General features: G+C 48.1%; 1 protein-coding gene across 10 annotated transcripts in view; it reads left to right on the top strand.

Annotated features, from left to right (window-relative positions):
- Nucleotides 1–912: 912 nt before the first annotated feature.
- MECOM (MDS1 and EVI1 complex locus) overlaps nt 913–16,959 on the top strand; it is a 744,249-nt gene continuing 728,202 nt past the window's right edge. For all 10 annotated transcript variants that reach the window (XM_053310486.1, XM_053310474.1, XM_053310472.1 and 7 more), the window contains exon 1: nt 913–1,144. In XM_053310486.1, the coding sequence (XP_053166461.1) occupies nt 1,108–1,144 (37 nt within the window). In that variant the 5' untranslated portion in view covers nt 913–1,107. The remainder of the gene's footprint in view (nt 1,145–16,959) is intronic.

Here is a 16,959-nt window from a genome sequence, read left to right as displayed (position 1 = left end):
TCCCTCTCTCTGGCAGGGGTCTTTCAAAATCTGCTGCCCCTACAGGAAAAATCAGGGTCCTGCCGAGATAGGCGGCGCCAGTGTGGACGAAGGGCTGGGAGGAAAGTGTCCCCAAATACGTACCTGCTCCCCATTACTGAATAATAAAATAGGGCTTACTTGAAAGTAAACTCCTTCAAAAGCATTCGGACAACGTCAGAGCAAATAGTTTTAGGATGGGGTAGTTAATGCAAAATATACCGTTATTTCTCTTTCAGAAAGATAACACTTCAAGCCTCGCTCCCCTCAGAAATTCACTTTCTGTGCCTAGATATATAGGCACAGAACACACACACACACACACACACACACACACACACACACACACACACACACACATTCTGGTACGGCCACTGCCTGTCCAGCTGGGCACTTGGGGCTGCAATCCTTATGCATGTTATTTAAGGTCAGACCTTAAACACATTGAACATAGGGAGAGACTTACTTCCAAGTAAACATGCTCCGGGACTGGGTTGTAAGAGAATTATTTGCTGATTTGAAGGGTGGGTGTGGATCGGTCGTGGTGGTGGGGGAGAGAAAACCGGGAGCATCATTGCCTATTAAGTAATCAATAAATTGCAATATCATATCAATTTAGAATCCCGCATCTCCTCGCTTAAGGTCTGTCTAGCTGAGGTCATGTCAATTTCAGCCTTGCTTTCTTTTTCTCCCCGTCCCTAGTTAAGATTTAACTGAAGTCAAGGAGAACTCTTTGCTCTTTCCTGCGATCTCCTGACCAGATCCCCAAATCCAAAAGTGAAAGATCGCTCCAAACTTTTTTTTTTTTTTTGGCGGCGCCCGAGAGATGTTGAAGAGAGAGTTGGGGGGGGGGGGAGGGAGAAGCCGCCCGTGCGCATGTGCGAAGGTGTCCAAACTGACAATGCTGGAAGAGATAGCGAGCTTTGGGTTGAGAGAAAGAGAGTGTGAGTGAGAAAGAGAGAGAGAGAGAGAGAAAGAAAAAGAGTGGGGGAGGAAAAAAAGGAGGAAAAGAAAGGGGAAAAAAGCCCATCCATTGATCCCCCCAGCCCCCCAACACCATCCAAGCAGCGTCCGCGGGAGTTGGCAGCAATGAGATCGAAAGCCAGAGCGAGGAAACTAGCCGCAAGTAGGTGCAATCGCTCTTTCTATTGGCTTCCTCTCCCCACTTCTCTGCCATGTTATTCAGGCGGGTTCTGGGGCGGGGGGTGGGTGGGTGGGATGGAGGGAGCCCCCTTTGCTCTGGGTCAGAGGCAGCGCCTCGTAGCAAAGGTCCTACCCTCTTCCTCTCCCCAATGCAACCCCCCCTGCCCGCCCGCCGCCCCACGCCTGGGCTCTGATCCGATCCGGGTTGCTTTACATCCATCTCGCGGCTGCAAAGTCAAGATGGGTGGTTGCCGGGGAAAGCCGGATTGTGCATGGAGGGGGAAGTTCCAGGCTCTGCTGGGCTGTTTGTTTGTCTGCCGGGGTGCGGCGGCGGCGGCCGGCGGCGGCGGCGATGAGAGGAGAAAAGGTGCGGGGGGGGTGGGGAAGAGAGAAATCGCTGGTGAACTTCAGCCGAGGCGGCGAAAGAGTTGAGCAAAAGTTCAGCGCCGAAGCAACTTGCTCGCCTGGGCAGAGGAGGGAGGAGGCGGAGGCGGCGGAGGAGGGGAATCGAGAAGGTGCAAAGGCGCAGCGGCGCCCCTGGTGGGCGCTGTCGGCTCTCGGAGGGGATAAAAAGGGGCCGCAAAGCAGGAGGGACGGCGGTAGCAACCTGCAAATGAGGCGCTGAAGAAGTGCATTGCTTTGCTGGGGCAACGCGCGTGGGGCGGGGGGGCGGGGCGAGTTGAGGCGCGGGGAGGAAGGTCGCGTTGCAGCCAGCCAGCCCTGGCTGCAAAGAACTCCCCGGGGCAGGGCGACGAGTCTCTCTCCACTGCCGTGGGCGCTTTCTCCGAGGGGGCTGCCAGGCTTGCTTGTGTTTCGCGCCCGAAAGGCGAGTGCGAGCCCTTTGGGGGCTCCAGGCTTCGGGCGCTTCCTTGTCTGGAGTCGCGGGCGGGCACAGAGAGTCCTTCCTCCTCCAGCTCGCGAGCCACTGTGCGCGGCGGCGGCTGCCTGGATCCCGGCACACTGGCCGTCTCTCCCGCTCCTGCGGCACGTGCAAGCAAATAAGCAGACAAACCCGAGCAAGACGTAGCCCCAGTGCCGAGGCTGGAAGCGATTCCTGGGAAAGTTTGCGAGAGATGCTAAAAGGCGACCGGTCCTCCCTCCCTCCCCCCCCCGCCCCCCTCGACTCCGGCAGACTTTTTGCCGGGTGGGTCCGGGGAGTGGGGAAGAAGTGGGGGCGGGGTAGGCTTGGGAATGTTTGAGTTATAGAAGCGCGGGGGGCGGGGGGGGACGGGACGATCTCGGGTTTCCTAGAAGTGACGGTCTCGTTTGCTGAACTTGGGAAATGTTCCGGACAAGGGAATTTAACAAAATCCCTCCGTGGGCTGCTTTGGCGTCCCGAACTGGGGGTAGCGAAAGGGTAGTAATTGGCCCCACCATGCTCCTCAGCAGGTCCCACAACTTCGGGGAACGAATGCCTTGTTTGTTTCTAAGTGGCTGCGGCGCGGGGGGGGGGACACCCACACACAGTTAAACTAGACGCCACCAGAGGAGCAGAAGCTGACCCTGGTCAGTTTCCACTTTCCCTTGAAGCCGTGGATTACTCAAGCTGGTGGTGGGGGGGTGTTCCTCGCGTATGTCTGAAGTGCAGGAGTCGGCGGGGGCTGGAGCGCTTGGGCCGCGCTCGCTCTGGGCTCTTCAGAGTCGTGCACGCCTTGATCATGTCAATTTCATGCACTTTCCTAACAGTTTCTGTGGCGATGGCTGCTGCTGGCGGTCTTCTAGCGGGAGTCCCGTCTACCCTAATGCGCCCATCAAAATGCATTATATTTTCTCCCCCACAGCCGATCCAACATACAATGACTTGAAAGTAAGTCCCACGGACTTCAAAGCAGAAACGAAAATCCAGCATGTGCTTAGGGGCTGCAATCCTACTCATTTTAGGGAGTATGTCCCATTCAACACGGTGGGATTTTCTCCCGAGCAAACATGCATAGGGGGATCGGGCTGCATCATGACTCCAGCCCTCCAGTTAATCCATGTTTCATGCCCACTGCTGTCCGAGCTTATTGTTTCTCTGAAATGGAAGATATATTACAACGAAGGCATCCGCTTTTCGAGTTTGTTCTCAAGTTCGGCGATCACTTCTTCCCCATCCCATCCCTCCTCCCCTCTAGTCCCTGGAAGGAAAGTATATGTATTATTTCCCCCCTTCGGGTTATTGTTTCTTTGATTTCCAGCTGACAGTTGTATGGGGCAAGCAGAAAAATGGCAGAGAAAACGCTGTATAAGTTGTGTGACATAAAAAAAGCGATTGTTTGCTTGTTTTGGAAAAAAAAAATCGGGGAGGGGGTGAAGGTAGGAGGGGGAAAGGAGGAAAGCATAAGACCTCATTGGATTACTGTCTGATTTTCTGTGCAGCAGACAGCCACCCCCTCCTCTTCCTCCCCCCAGCCTGTGTTTGATTAGCCCACTTTTGTTCCCTTTCAAGCACATGTATCCAGTCGACACAATTTGAAAACAGATCCGTTATTCATTTTTTTTTAAAAAACACAACACCACCAAAAAACCTGCTGTTGATTCGACCGCTTGCTTTAAAATTCCTTATCGGGGGAAATGTGTGTTAAGTCCAGTAGCAAAACACCGGGGCTCTGATGTCTGGCGCGGTCCATCGCTGCCGTTCGCCGAATCGCCGCCGCAGCTCTGCGATATTTTTCTAGACACGACCAGAGAGCCCTTGCGAACTTTTCTGGCGTGCCTCAAGGGCGACAATCGCAGACGAATCCAAGCGCTTTGTCTGCCTTCTGCAACCCTTAGGTTGTCAAAAATAAATATAATGCAGCGAAACATATTTTTGTATGTTTGGAAACGCCGTTTCCTTCCCCTTGGTTGGAACGCTATGACTGTTTCATCGCAGAATTAAATTCTTTATTTTATTTGTTTGGCTTTCACTTCTCAAGTCTCCCCGGTCCATGGAACTTATGGTGTGTTGTTGCATATAGATTACTTGGAAAAACAGCAAATCGGATTCGAGACCAGAATTCAGTATCTTTTTGCTTTTCTGGTTGGGAACAGTGATTCCTTGGTTGCAGTGGTATGCACACTTACTCCCAAGGAAGTCCCCTTGAAGACACTGGCCTCGGACTACCCGTGCGCCAAATTCTAGTAAAGTCTGGCCCGTTACTAAATCAAGCGAAATGCTGAAGGTGTTAAATGGTTTGTTCTTAATAGATCAATGCAAGCGCAAGGTTATTTGATCTGATTTTAACAGGAGCCTCTTTTGATCAGCACATTTTGATTCATATATCAAGTGGTTTTTAATATGTGAATTAAAACCTACAAAACTTTGGGATGAGGGAGCAGGTCGGAGACGGACATATTATTTTAAAACCAGAATTTAAATGCATCAGAACCCCTGAAAGAATGCCCGTTCAATGTCGACGGCAAAAGGAGGGGAATAATTATATATGAAATTTACCGTTAGGTGGGGTACGATCCAGACACCTGAAGATTTCAAAAGCATACCTACTTAGGAGCAAGCCTCACGGAACCTCGTGGGCTCACCCTTGTGAGTGTAGAAACTTTCAGCGCAAGGCTAGGCATGCTTTCAGGGAGGTAAGACCCACTGTGTTCAGCCGGGCTTAGTCCCAGGTAAAGCGTGCATCGACCCGCAACCTTAATCGGGCTGTAGGTTGCAACCCGATGCGCGTCCACCACGGACTTCGAAGCACGAAGCCCTACTGATAGGGCAGACAGACCTGTGGGTTTCGAAGGAAGGCGTTAAAAGCACGTGCTTCAGTCTCTCCCACTGAAACAAATGGGGTTTCAAAGGTGCTGCAGTTGGGCTGCCTGGGGTTCGGTCTATCCGGCGTCCCAGCTTGCACGTGAGCGCTAAGTGGCATTTGCACTCTTCCTTGGGCCCAAAGGGATGCTCGGCTCCAGGAGTTCTCCCCCACCCCCCCGTCAAAAAAGCCTCCCTCGAGAGCGTGGCACTCTCGCGAAGAAGCCGTGAGCCAGCCGCCCAAGCGCAAGCCGGCTGGTAGCCGTTCGAGACACCCAATAGCCCCATAAAGAGGCAGAAGGTGATCCGATTAAGCGAACATCCGTGCCTTATAAAAGGCGCTACTTGTTACTTTTTACACTTTACCACCATTTAAAAGGGGGAGGGGGAGGCGATTTGGAGTAGGCTGCGATGCATCCAGAACTCTCCAAGCAGTCGAGAGAGTAAACTAACACTTTCCTAAGTTTCAACAGGTTTTTCCTGCGCTTGTAATTTGCTTCCGCGCCGGAGTTTTTTCTTCTTCTTCTTGTCTTAAGGAGAGGAAGGTGCGAGGTGGAAAACCCCCCCACACCAGACTGAAAACCAGAGCAGAGCTGCCTTGGGCTGAGAGAGCGGATTGCAAGCCAGAGCAGAGCTTTTCTTTACCCGCTGCCTTAGCATCCCTTGCCGGGTTCTGGAGGTCTCTCTGCCTCGGCGCTACAGCCGCAAATAGGAAAGGTTCTCGACTTTTTCAGATTAATCCCCGACGGTGTGTGTGTGTGTGTGTGTCTTAAGGACTGGAGGCTCTTGATTTTGCCATTACCTTCCCCTTACCTTTGGCTTTGTAGTTCATTATTGGATTTGGCACTTCGTGTGCCAAGAGGTCCCCCCCCCGCTTGTTTTTTTGTTTTAAACAAACATACAAACAGCAACAAAAGACTAGCCCAGCGCTGCTGTCGGTTTTCACCACTCGGAAGTGGAGGAGGTGAAGAGAGCGAGGGTCCCTCTTTTATCTGGAAAGGGTGACCGGCGTGCAGCTATAATTGAGCGAATGGGTTCAAAGAACCCGGCCCCCAGCGCCTGAGGGCCCCCAGCTCCATCCCTCCCTATTTGCTTCATTATCGCCCTCACTCCAAGGTGCGGGGACATGACCCCCCTTTCCACTAGCTACCCCTGGACCCCTCTGTCTTGGCTACCCTTGGATGGCAGGAGAATTTTCTCCCCGTAGTCAATGCTATCACATTCCCCCTTGTCAATATCGTTTTGCTTAGCCACATATGGGCGGCACGCCTCGGTTCTACCCTGGCCATCAACATGGTGGAGACTATTTGGAAATGCCATCTTCTAATATAGTGTGCACCCCACTCCCACAGTCTCTTCCTGTTGATTGGTGGGGAGGGGATTCCTGAATGTGGTTCTGTGCCATAAACCCTATCCAGACATTAGGTTGTACGGTGTTCAGAGGTCTGTTCACCTCACAGGTTTTTGTGTGAATGACTTTCCCTGTGTTCATTTTAAAAGTGAACCTGGGTACAGACCCCTTCAAATGCAGGATACAGACAGGAAGTGCACTGCTGTACCCGTGTTCATCATAACATGTGAATAACCATACCTGTGTGCAGAGCTGTACCTCTGTACACTCATGCAAGTATTGAACATAATGTGTGAACAAGGCTCCAGAGTCACTTGGATCTGCCTAATCTCCCTTGCTCTCCTTTATACCTGCAACCCACTTCCAGAATATTTAGGCTGCATGTGCTCTCTTCCTTCAAATCCATTCTCAAAACTCTTCTTTCGCGGGAAGAAGTCTTTGGCTTAACTCCCTAGTTCTCATTAAAGGAAAAGATGCTTAATTCCATTGGCCTACATTCATTTCTGGCTTCTTTCCTTCGTATTCTTCTATTCTTTCTCTCTCTCTATGACATTTAGACTGTACGGTTTCTGTGGAAATGTAAAGTGCAATTTTTTTTTAACCCGTAGCTTTGTAAAATGGTACAGATTACAACTACAGATATTGACAGGAGAGGATGTGGAATGGAACTACAGACATTGCAGGAGAAAGCTTGGGTGTAACAACACATACAAAGATCACTTAATGCTGACCAGTTGCTTCCTATCACAGCTTAAGCACCTTTAAAATACCAACGAAAAGTGGCTAACGAGCAGTAAAAGGATAACTTCCTAGCCTTTAAATGAAAGATTGCAGATGGAATGTGAATCTGCTATGCGCACTGGATCATATTCTTGACTCATTTGATTAAAACAGAATCATTGCTGCCCCTCAACTGCACATTTATTATTTTAGAAGCCATATCTTCACCTATGAGCATGCTCTGAAATTTGGGTGGGGGCAAATCCATATTTTTTACCCATTTGCAGCTACAATTATTGCAGGGTGGTTCAAATCCACTGAGGAATAATTTGTCTTAATTCAATCATCTGGAGTGATATGCCTTCAGTGATATTAGTGACTGTGAGTGTGGCTTTGATGATGACTGGCAGTTATTCCAAATGATTCTGTCTGTCTACATATCTTATGTAAAGCATCATGAGTTCTGAGTAAGAAGAGTGAGGGACAAGTCAAATAAATGTGTTAAAGTCATACCTTCCTAGCCCTGAGTCGAAAAATAAATGCACAAAGATGAGGGACGAAGGAAGGAAATAAGGCCATTCAGGCTCCCTATAACTGAGAAAATCTTCATGGACTACTCTGGACCATTATGTGATATGTGATATTTACATGATCCCCACTGTACGTTAAGGTCATCTGGAGAGGTCCGTCTCCAGTTACCACCGGTTCGTTTGTTGGCGACTCAGAGGCGGGCCTTCTCTGTAGCTGCTCCTGGGCTGTGGAATGCACTCCCAGCAGAAATTCGTAATCTTAATTCTTTACTGACCTTCAAGAGAGCCCTTAAAACCCATCTGTTTGGCCTGGATTTTCAGGGTTTTTAATTAGTTTTAATTGTTTTAATGTAAACCTGGTTTTCAGGGTTTTAATTGTTTTGATAGTTTAATTGTTTTTTAAGATGTTTTTAAATTGGTGTTTATATTTGTATTTCTGTTTTAATTGTTTTTAATGATTTCTGTTTTTTAATTGTAAACCCCCCTGAGCCAGCTCGGAAGGGCATATAAAAATTGAATAAATAAATAAATAATAAATAATAAATAACTGTGGGACTGGTTGCATTTGGAAGAAGTCTGGGAATCTGCAATCTCTGTGTGAGGAAAGCAGCGGAGAGCAGAAATCTTGAGGACAGACCACCCCTTCACTGTTGAGGGTCTATTTCCACAATCCATTCTTCACACATAGCCATGGTAGAGGCTTAACCTTGGGCCGGCTTCTGGCTGTGACAGCACATGATGAGTCATGAGTATCATGGGCATGTGTTAGATCTGGCTTTTGACTCACCATTGTAACCCACCCTAAAAAGGGCTTAGCAGTGGCACTTCAGAGGTGAGGTCCTGAGTGTTCCAGCAGTGTGCTGGTGGATGCACATGAGTTTTGTTTGTTTGTTTGGCTGCAGGCTGTTATAGCTGGAAATGGGCACAAACTATAGACTCTACTACTACTGCTATGACAAATATTTATATGCTACTTTTCAACAAAAGTTCTCAAAGTAGTTTAAATTTTAAAAATGTAATGTAAATGTAATAATAATATATAAATAAAGATGGGAACCTGCCAAAAAAGCTCATAATCTTTTTTTAAAAAAAATTAAGGATAGACACTAGCAACAGCCACTGGGGTTGGATAGAGCCAATTGCCCCCCACCCAAACAAGAGAATAATCACTTTAAAAGGTGCCTCTTTGCTCAGTCAGCAGAGATATGAGGTATATGAGGGCACCAACATTTGAAAAAAGAAATGCTTATCATGGCAAACATGCACATTCACTCCCTGCATGCCAGCTGCACCAGTTTCCATTTCCCGTCACACTTGTGAAGACACACTTGCGAAGGGGATCTGAATCCAGAACTGGGCTGGGGTGGGGTGGGGCACGGACCCAAGCTATTTTCTGATTTGAGGTGGGTTGCGGGGAGGACCTTGATTGCTCAAATCTGGTCCTAAATCAAGCTGACAGAATTTAAAGCATCAGCAAATTAAAGCTCAGTAGCCCAAAGGGAATGCATTGGGAGAGCACCGGTTCTGCAGCAATGGGCAACTCAGGTTGAACTACGATTGGCGGACTAGCTGACAGACCTGGTACAGCTTTAAGCCAGGAGGAAGTTGCCTTCAGGAAGGTGGACAGATCCTCCAAATTTACAGAACTATGGAAACCCTGCTTGGACTTATTTGGGTTCTAAAATGTTTGATTCATGGAAGAATCAGCTGCAACGGACATACATTCAACATGGTTGCCTTTGGTTGCAATTGGAATTGGGGGGATGACTGGGAATGTGAAGAGGGACAAGGAGAAATAATTTGATAAGGAGAAGCAGAGCAGTCACAGTGAAGGGGTCAGAGGTTGTGAATAGAATGACTTGGGTAGAAATGGATGCCTTTTTATCCTGGGCATTGTTGTTTCACTTGGGCAACGGGCAGACACAAATCCTGCCCGGATTGCAGCAGCATGACATCTGGTTCAACCTTGGACCATTAAAACAAAAGTGGGTTCCCTTGATTGCCCCCTCTTGCCCAGTGTCACCAGGAACACAGTATTTCTTCTGCAGTGGTGTCAGATGAAATCTGTGTCCCATAATCTGAACCATATGGGTCGTCCAGGGGTCCTGAGCTGGCCACTGAATCATGACAGAGTTGTGATGTGTCAGGATTTTGGCTCACGAGGTTCCCTTCTAATCGTTATAGCAGAGTATGCTGTTTGGCTGACTGGAAACAGTGCGAGGCACCCAGGGAAGTCCCTTCCGACATGGAGAGGTTGGCATGTTTGCACCTGTCTGGTACATGGCACCAGGGGCTGACTGAGTCATATAATCTGTATCTGCATGCCTCTTAAGATGCATTTAGATATACATGCATGCATTTATTTATTACACGTGTATCCTGGTTTTTGGTATATTAGCCCCAATGAGGCCATTAACACAATCAAAAAATGTATTCTACCCAGGTTTTGGAGCTGTGTGTGCTCCCAATTCTTGGTTGTGTGGAAGCAAGGTAAGAGGAAAACCTGGGTAGAAGTGATTGAGGCGAGTCTCACGACCGCCAAAAAGCAGGCTAAGGGAGCCTAGCCCGCTTTTTGGTGGTCGTGTACTGCCAGGGGAGCCAAGCGGCTCCCAGCAGCAAACCACCCCAACCAGCCCTCCCCTTAGCCCAGGTTAGTGGAGTGAGTGCTCTGCTAACCGGGGTTACTGGATCGTGTGCTGTCATGGCGCAGCTCAGTGCCGCGGCAACTCACGAGGAGACCCCCAACCGGGAGGCTAAAAAGCAGCCTCCTGGTTTGGGGGTCTCTCCAGCATGCCCTGCATGCTCATGCAAAGCATGCTGGAACTACCGGGGCTGCACAGCCCCTGAACTCCCAAGTCCCTGCCAGCTCCGTGATGGAGTTGGCAATTGTGTGGGTGGCCGCTGCGGCTGCCCAGGGATGGCGGACTGATTGTCTGCGGGGAAAGTGGGTTTAGCCCGCTCTCCCCACAAACCCCATCCAAGCTCTTCTCACTGATCGTGAGGAGAGCCTCATAGTGTGGAAGCAAGGTAGGAGAAAACCTGGGTAGCTTTCCCTCCTACTTTGCTTCCAAATAACCAAACATTGAGATCATTCACATAATCAGAAACGGAGATCTACCTAGGTTTGGGAGCTGTGTGTGGTTCTAATTTTTGGTTGTGTGTTGAAGCAAGGTAGGAGGAAAACCCTGGTAGAAATGATTGTGTGGAAGCAAGGTAGGAGGAAAAGCTACCCAGGTTCTCCTCCTACCTTGCTTCCACACCACTGAAAACTGACAGCACACACCGCTCCCAAATCTGGGCAGAACACAGTAAGGCTCTCCACATAAGCAGTGTGGAGAGCCTAAGAGGGTTCTGCAGGCAGAGCGGCCTTGACCCGCTCTCCCTGCAGACAAGCAGGCAGCTTGCCCTGAGAGGCCAGATCAGTCACCCACATGGTTACCAGCTCCATCACAGAGCCGGTAGGGGCAGCGGGGATTGGGGGCCGCCCAGCCCCAAGAAGTCCCAGAATGCCACATGTTAGTGCACGGGGCATTCTGCTGAGCCTCCCCGATACCGGGAGGCTTGTTGTAGCATCCCGGTCATGGGACTCCTCATGAGCAGCCATGGTGTGAAGTAACACTGCAGTGGCACACGATCAAAATAACGGGGTTAGCGGAGCACTCATTTAAGGGTGGGGGAAATTAAGCAGGCTTGCTGGTGGGAGCAGTTCACATGCACTTTGGGAACCGAGCTGGCCCCCTTAGCCCGGCTTCCATTGCATATATGACTAGCCTCCGTTTTTGATTGTGTGAATGGCCTCAGTACATTCCAATAGAGCCAACAATTAAACATGCAATACAGAAAAGCCCATCAGCTGCACAGAATAAAGCCCAGAGAGACTGTTCAGCCAGGCCCACAGTGAAAAAATTATGGCCAACATGATGCGCAGCATTCCGGCTCCAGAACGTTGCCTGCTGGGGCTGCTGCAGATGTGCAGGCTACTCCAAAGCTGTTCAGAATGAGTGCTTGTGCAAGCACAGCAGCACTGTGGAAGTTATTCCCATTGCAACAAATGGGAATAACTGCAGTAGCACTGCTTGTGTGACTGCTCATTCTTAACAGTCAGGATGGCCTGATGGTCTGTGTGGAGTGTTCTGGCACCAGAACACTCTGAGAATCATGTTGGCCATGTTTTTGTCAGCTGCCAGATGCTGAGAGAGGAAGGGGCAACTCAAACTTCCCGAGGAGGCAATTCCAGAGCCCAGGCACAGCTATGGACAAGATCCTCTCCTGTGTGCCCACCAGACGGGTCTCAGATTGCATAGGCATGTACAGAAGAGTCTCTCCAGATGATCTCAGTTGGTGGGCAAAGCTATAAGGAAGCAGGTGGTCCTTTAGATATCCCAGGCACAGAGGTATATGGCTTTAAAGGTAATGATCAGCGCTTTGAGTCGGGCCAGAAACAAACAGGGAGCCAATGCAGACTGAGAAGAATAGAAATAAGGTGTTAACAAACATGGGTTGGCACTCTGTGGATTTATGTGTGTTTGGATCTAGTCTTGAATATGGTCCAAATGTGTTAAAGTTGCAACAGCACAGGGAAGATGAGCTTGTATGAATCCAAGTCTATCATTTAAGGAGAGGGAGAGGGGAAGAGGGAGAGGAAGAGAAGGAGGGGGAGAAAGGAATAGAGAACACACAAGATTCATAGCAGGGTTTGAAGACCTGGTGTTGGTTATGTTCAATATTAAATTGCAAAAGAGGCAGTGCATTTTAAGAGCATTTTGGGGGGCTGGTTATTATTTAGTTTCTCATGATAGCTAAAAGCAAAGTGATTTGTGCATGTGGCATGTTTAGTTGGAACAGTTTTATCTATCTTTCTATCTATCTGGAATGCTGATCTTAATCTGCTCAGAAAGGTACTAGGTAGGATTCCATGACTTGATAAACTAATGGGGCAAGAAGCCTAACATGGGTGGGAGTCCGAGTTCCTGAAGAAGGAATTCCTAAAGGCACAAGCACATACAGTCCCAGACAGAGAGAGAGAGAGAGAGAGAGAGAGAGAGAGAGAGAGAGAGACTTACAAATAAAGCCAATGTGGCTGCACAAAAAGCGTAGTGATGAGCTGAAAGTAAAAAAGGACATGTATAAGAAACGGAAGGAAGGACAGGTCACAAAGGACAAAAAGCACAGAGTGAGCTGAGGCTGGTAAGGGACGTGAGCAACTTGCTTTTTCAGGTATGGTTGAAGGCAGAGGAAGGAAACGGTAGACCCACTGTTCAGTAAGAATGAGAAATGTTTATGGGTGGCAAACAGAAGACGGAAATGTTCAACTCCTATTTTGCCACAATCACCTCCCAAAAGAGAAACTGCCTGTAACCTCCTTTAAAAAAGCATGAAGTGTGAGTGATCAGGATTGCCGTTCAGGACTGATAAGCAGGGAAACACCGATCTACCTTAAATTAGTTCAAGTCTTCAGGACCAGATGAATTGCATCCCAGTCCTAAGATAACTCGCTAATGTGTTCTAGAACCTCTATCATCTCTGAAAAATCCTGGAGGAGCAGCAAGATGCCACAAGTCTGACAATGGGTTAATGTTGTGCTGATCTTTAAAAAGGGGGAAAGGGAAGAGCAGGGAAATGATAGACTAGTCAGTTTGATTCCAGGAAGATAACAGAGCAGATTATAAAGCAGTCAGTTTTACCTGTCTCGAAAACAATGCAGTGATTAGCAGAAGCCAGGATGGATTTGTCATGAAAAAACCCCACCAGACTAATTTACTTCTCTTTTTTTCAGGTTACCAGTTTAGTGGATGGTGGGAATGCTGTGGGTGTAATTTATCCGTCAAGCATTTGAACTATGATATGTTATTAACAAACTGGTCAAATGAAGGCTAGATGACAATACCAGGCAAACAGCTGGCTGGAAAAGAGTGCTTGTCAGTGACTCCTTGAGGCTCCACACACGATCCATGCATAGCAATAGCAATAGCAATAGCAATAGCACTTACATTTATATACTGCTCTATAGCTGGAAGCTCTCTAAGCAGTTTACAATGGTTTAGCATATTGCCCCCAACATTCTGGGTACTCATTTTACCGACCTCGGAAGGATGGAAGGCTGAGTCAACCTTGAGCCCCTGGTCAGGATCGAACTTGTAACCTTCTGGTTACAGGGCGGCAGTTTTACCACTGCGCCACCAGGGGCTCTTGGCATATTAGAGCCTAATCGGGCTCTGCAGGGAGAGCAGGCCCACTTTCCCCACAGATGAGCAGGGAGCTTGCCCTGGGCAGTCGGATCAGCCACCCATACGACTACCAGCTCTGTCCTCAAGCTGATATGGGCGGCGGGGATTGGGGGCTGCCCGGCCCCCAGAAGTCCCAGAATGCCCCGTGTGAGTGCACAAGGCATTCTGGGGAGATCTCCGAAGCTGGGAGGCTTGTTAGAGCCTCCCAGTCAGGGGTCTCCTTGTGAGTCACCATGGGGTGGAGCCACACCATGGTGACTCACGATCGCCAAAATGGGGTTAGCAGAGCGCTCGCTAACCGCCTTGGGGCTATATTTTAACGAAAGGCGGTATAAAAATGCAAAAACAAACAAACAAACAAACAAACAAATAAAAAGCGGGGGGGGGGGTTTAAGTGGGCTAACTGCCGGGAATCGTGTGGCTCCCAGCGGTTCTCATGAGTGCTTGAAAGCGGGCTGGGCTCCCTTAGCCCGCTTTTGAGCGGACATGTGAATAGCCTCCTTGTTAAACTGGGGGGAGGTTCTGAGTAGGTTGCCCCTGATCTCTTCTGGGCATGGCTTTCAACATTTTTAAAATAAAGAATTAGATGAAGGGTGAGGGGAATATTCTCAAATTTGCAGATGAAATAACATTGGGAGGAATAGCTAGCACTTCGAAAGACAGAAATAACATTCAAAATGACATTAACAGAATGGGAAACTGGGCTGAAACTAACAGAATGAAATTTTGTTAACCCTTACTAACTGGGAAAAGAGGCATCTTTTTAACATGGTGATTCTCTTTATTTAGCCGGGGGAGAGCAACTGGCCCTATCCATCCCCAGCTCAGTACCCCTCCAGTGACTATTGCCGGTGTCTATCTTATGTTTCTTTTAAGATTGTGAGCTCTTTGGGGACAAAGATCCTTTTCTTTCTTTCTTTCTTTCTTTCTTTCTTTCTTTCTTTCTTTCTTTCTTTCTTTCTTTCTTTCTTTCTTTCTTCTATGTATTATTTCTCTATGTAAACTGCTTTGGAAACCTTTGTTGAAAAGTGAGGTACAAATTGTTGTTGTTGTTGTTGTTGAATTTAACAGAGAGAAATGCAATTAACTGAGGCAACCCCCCCCAAAAGATCCCCCAAATACCCCACTACCACCACCACCATGTCCACACCACCACTACTAAATGCATAGGTATAACATACCTTGCTTGGCAGTAGCACCTATGAAAAGGATCCTGGGATCAGTGTTCCCTCTAACAGGGATTCCTGGAAGCTGCAAAAGCCATTGCAACTGGGGATTGTGGGAACTGCAGTCAACAACACCTGGGAATCCGCTAACCTGGGCTAAGGGGAGGGGTGGTTTGGGCGGTGTGCTGCCGGGAGCTGCTTGGCTCCCGTGGTAGCACACGACCGCCAAAAAGCGGGCTAGGTTCCCTTAGCCTGCTTTTTGGCAGTTGTGAGAATCGCCTCATTGTGTGGAAGTAAGGTAGGAAGAAAAGCTACCCAGTTTTCCTCCTCCCTTGCTTCCAGACAACCCAAAACTTGGAGCACACACAGCTCCCAAACCCAGGTAGAACACAGTTTTTGATTGTGCGAATGACCTCAGAGTGTAATGGCCCACGCGGCTCTTCTTATTCATTCAGCACTCCCCTTTAGCTGTGATGTGGTTGGGCCACTAACACTGAATGCCCGTCGGGGCCACATATGGATGTCATAGCCACTTGCCTGGGTGGGACTTGAAACCCGTTTGCACCAGTGTGCCCTGGAACAGGGATTCCCACATGTTGTTGACTACAACTCTTGCCATCCCCAGCCAAACTAGGAATGATGGGAATTCACATCATCTCGGAATGCCTGCTACAGGGAACACAGGTTTGCTCTTCTCTGGGAGGCAGGGGGAGAAGCAGTTTTGAGTATGTTCAGAAAAAAGAACCAGTTTTGCATTTTGGAGTTGGCCTGCTGGAAGCAGCCTTGAGGAGCTGCAGGGCCATGCCTTTGCTTTTGGGGGCCCCTGATGCTGCTTTAGGCTTGTCTGTCCACATACTGCCTTGTTTCCCATCTGTTCTACCTATGTCTTCAGGTAAACAGATATACCACACACCCCTGGTACTTGTTTCTCCCAAGATAAGCGAATCTTTAAAGCAGGGGTTCTCAACCTTAGAATAGATCTCCAGTTGTTGCTAGACTTCAACTCCCATTATAGTCAGCCAAGGCCAAAATCTGTGGATAATGGGAGTTGTAGTTCAACAACATCTGGGACCCAAGGTTGAACCACCTGGCTTAAACACTCCTGGGACCCCTTTTCTCTCAGTAGGTATTGTGCCATATCACTAACTTATATTGATTTTGTATGGATTATATATAGCAAGTAATGATAGAGTAAGTCACTATTAGCTAGCAAGTGCCTACAGGGTAACGGTACAATATGTGGCACAGTACTGTGCAGTGAAATATATACCTGTATGTGCATTATGCTATCTGTGATGCGGTCTATAGTGTAATTGATAGTAACACATACAGAGAGAGAGAATTAGATTCTTTATGTATGCATGCATAATGTTAATTATGTATCCTAGCAGAGGAAGTTTTATATTACATGTACATTGATTACAGTCCTCTATGTATATGGCACACATGGGATAATAAATGCTAATATTGGATTAGCTATGGGTATTTCTTTTCTCATAATCAGCCTTGTATCCAAATGGGAAAGGAAGGAGGTAAAATAATTTTATTAACGCCTATTCACATTTCTTCAAGGGCCTTGATTTGCACAGTCAAGTGGAATGTCTGTGTACATTTCTAGGGTATCTGGAAACAAACTGGGATTGCTAGAAACTCAAAAATTTGAATTTCACATTTAAATCTCCCCACCAATGCTCCTTCTAAAATTAGATCACCTGTCCCAGCATCTTTCCTTCCCTATATGACCTGCTCTTCTTGCTGAAACAGCACTGTTCTTTTACAAACATTTGAGGCGGAATGACCTATAAAGTCAATGAGGGAGGGAAGGAGGGAGGGAAAGAGAGAGAGAGTGTGTGAAAAGAAAAGAAAAGAAAGAAAAAGGGAAGACCCCAGGATAGGTCTCCCTATCAAGCTATCTGCAAAAGAAAAATGGCAGCCTTGTAAATGAGCACTGTTTACACAGGGGTACGCAAAACTTAAGCACCATTTCTACAAAAGGGAAGGAACTGTTTACACAGCCCTTTGAAAAGTGTGACATATTGCTGTAGTTCCAGCACAAAAAAGCTAAACACTCTTGCAGGCCTTTGAA

Source organism: Hemicordylus capensis, chromosome 3 (genome assembly GCF_027244095.1).
Source record: "Hemicordylus capensis ecotype Gifberg chromosome 3, rHemCap1.1.pri, whole genome shotgun sequence".
In the NCBI taxonomy this organism is placed as follows: Eukaryota; Metazoa; Chordata; class Lepidosauria; order Squamata; family Cordylidae; genus Hemicordylus; species Hemicordylus capensis.
Note: the sequence above shows the minus strand (reverse complement) of the source record. Positions and strands in the feature narration are given on the sequence as shown.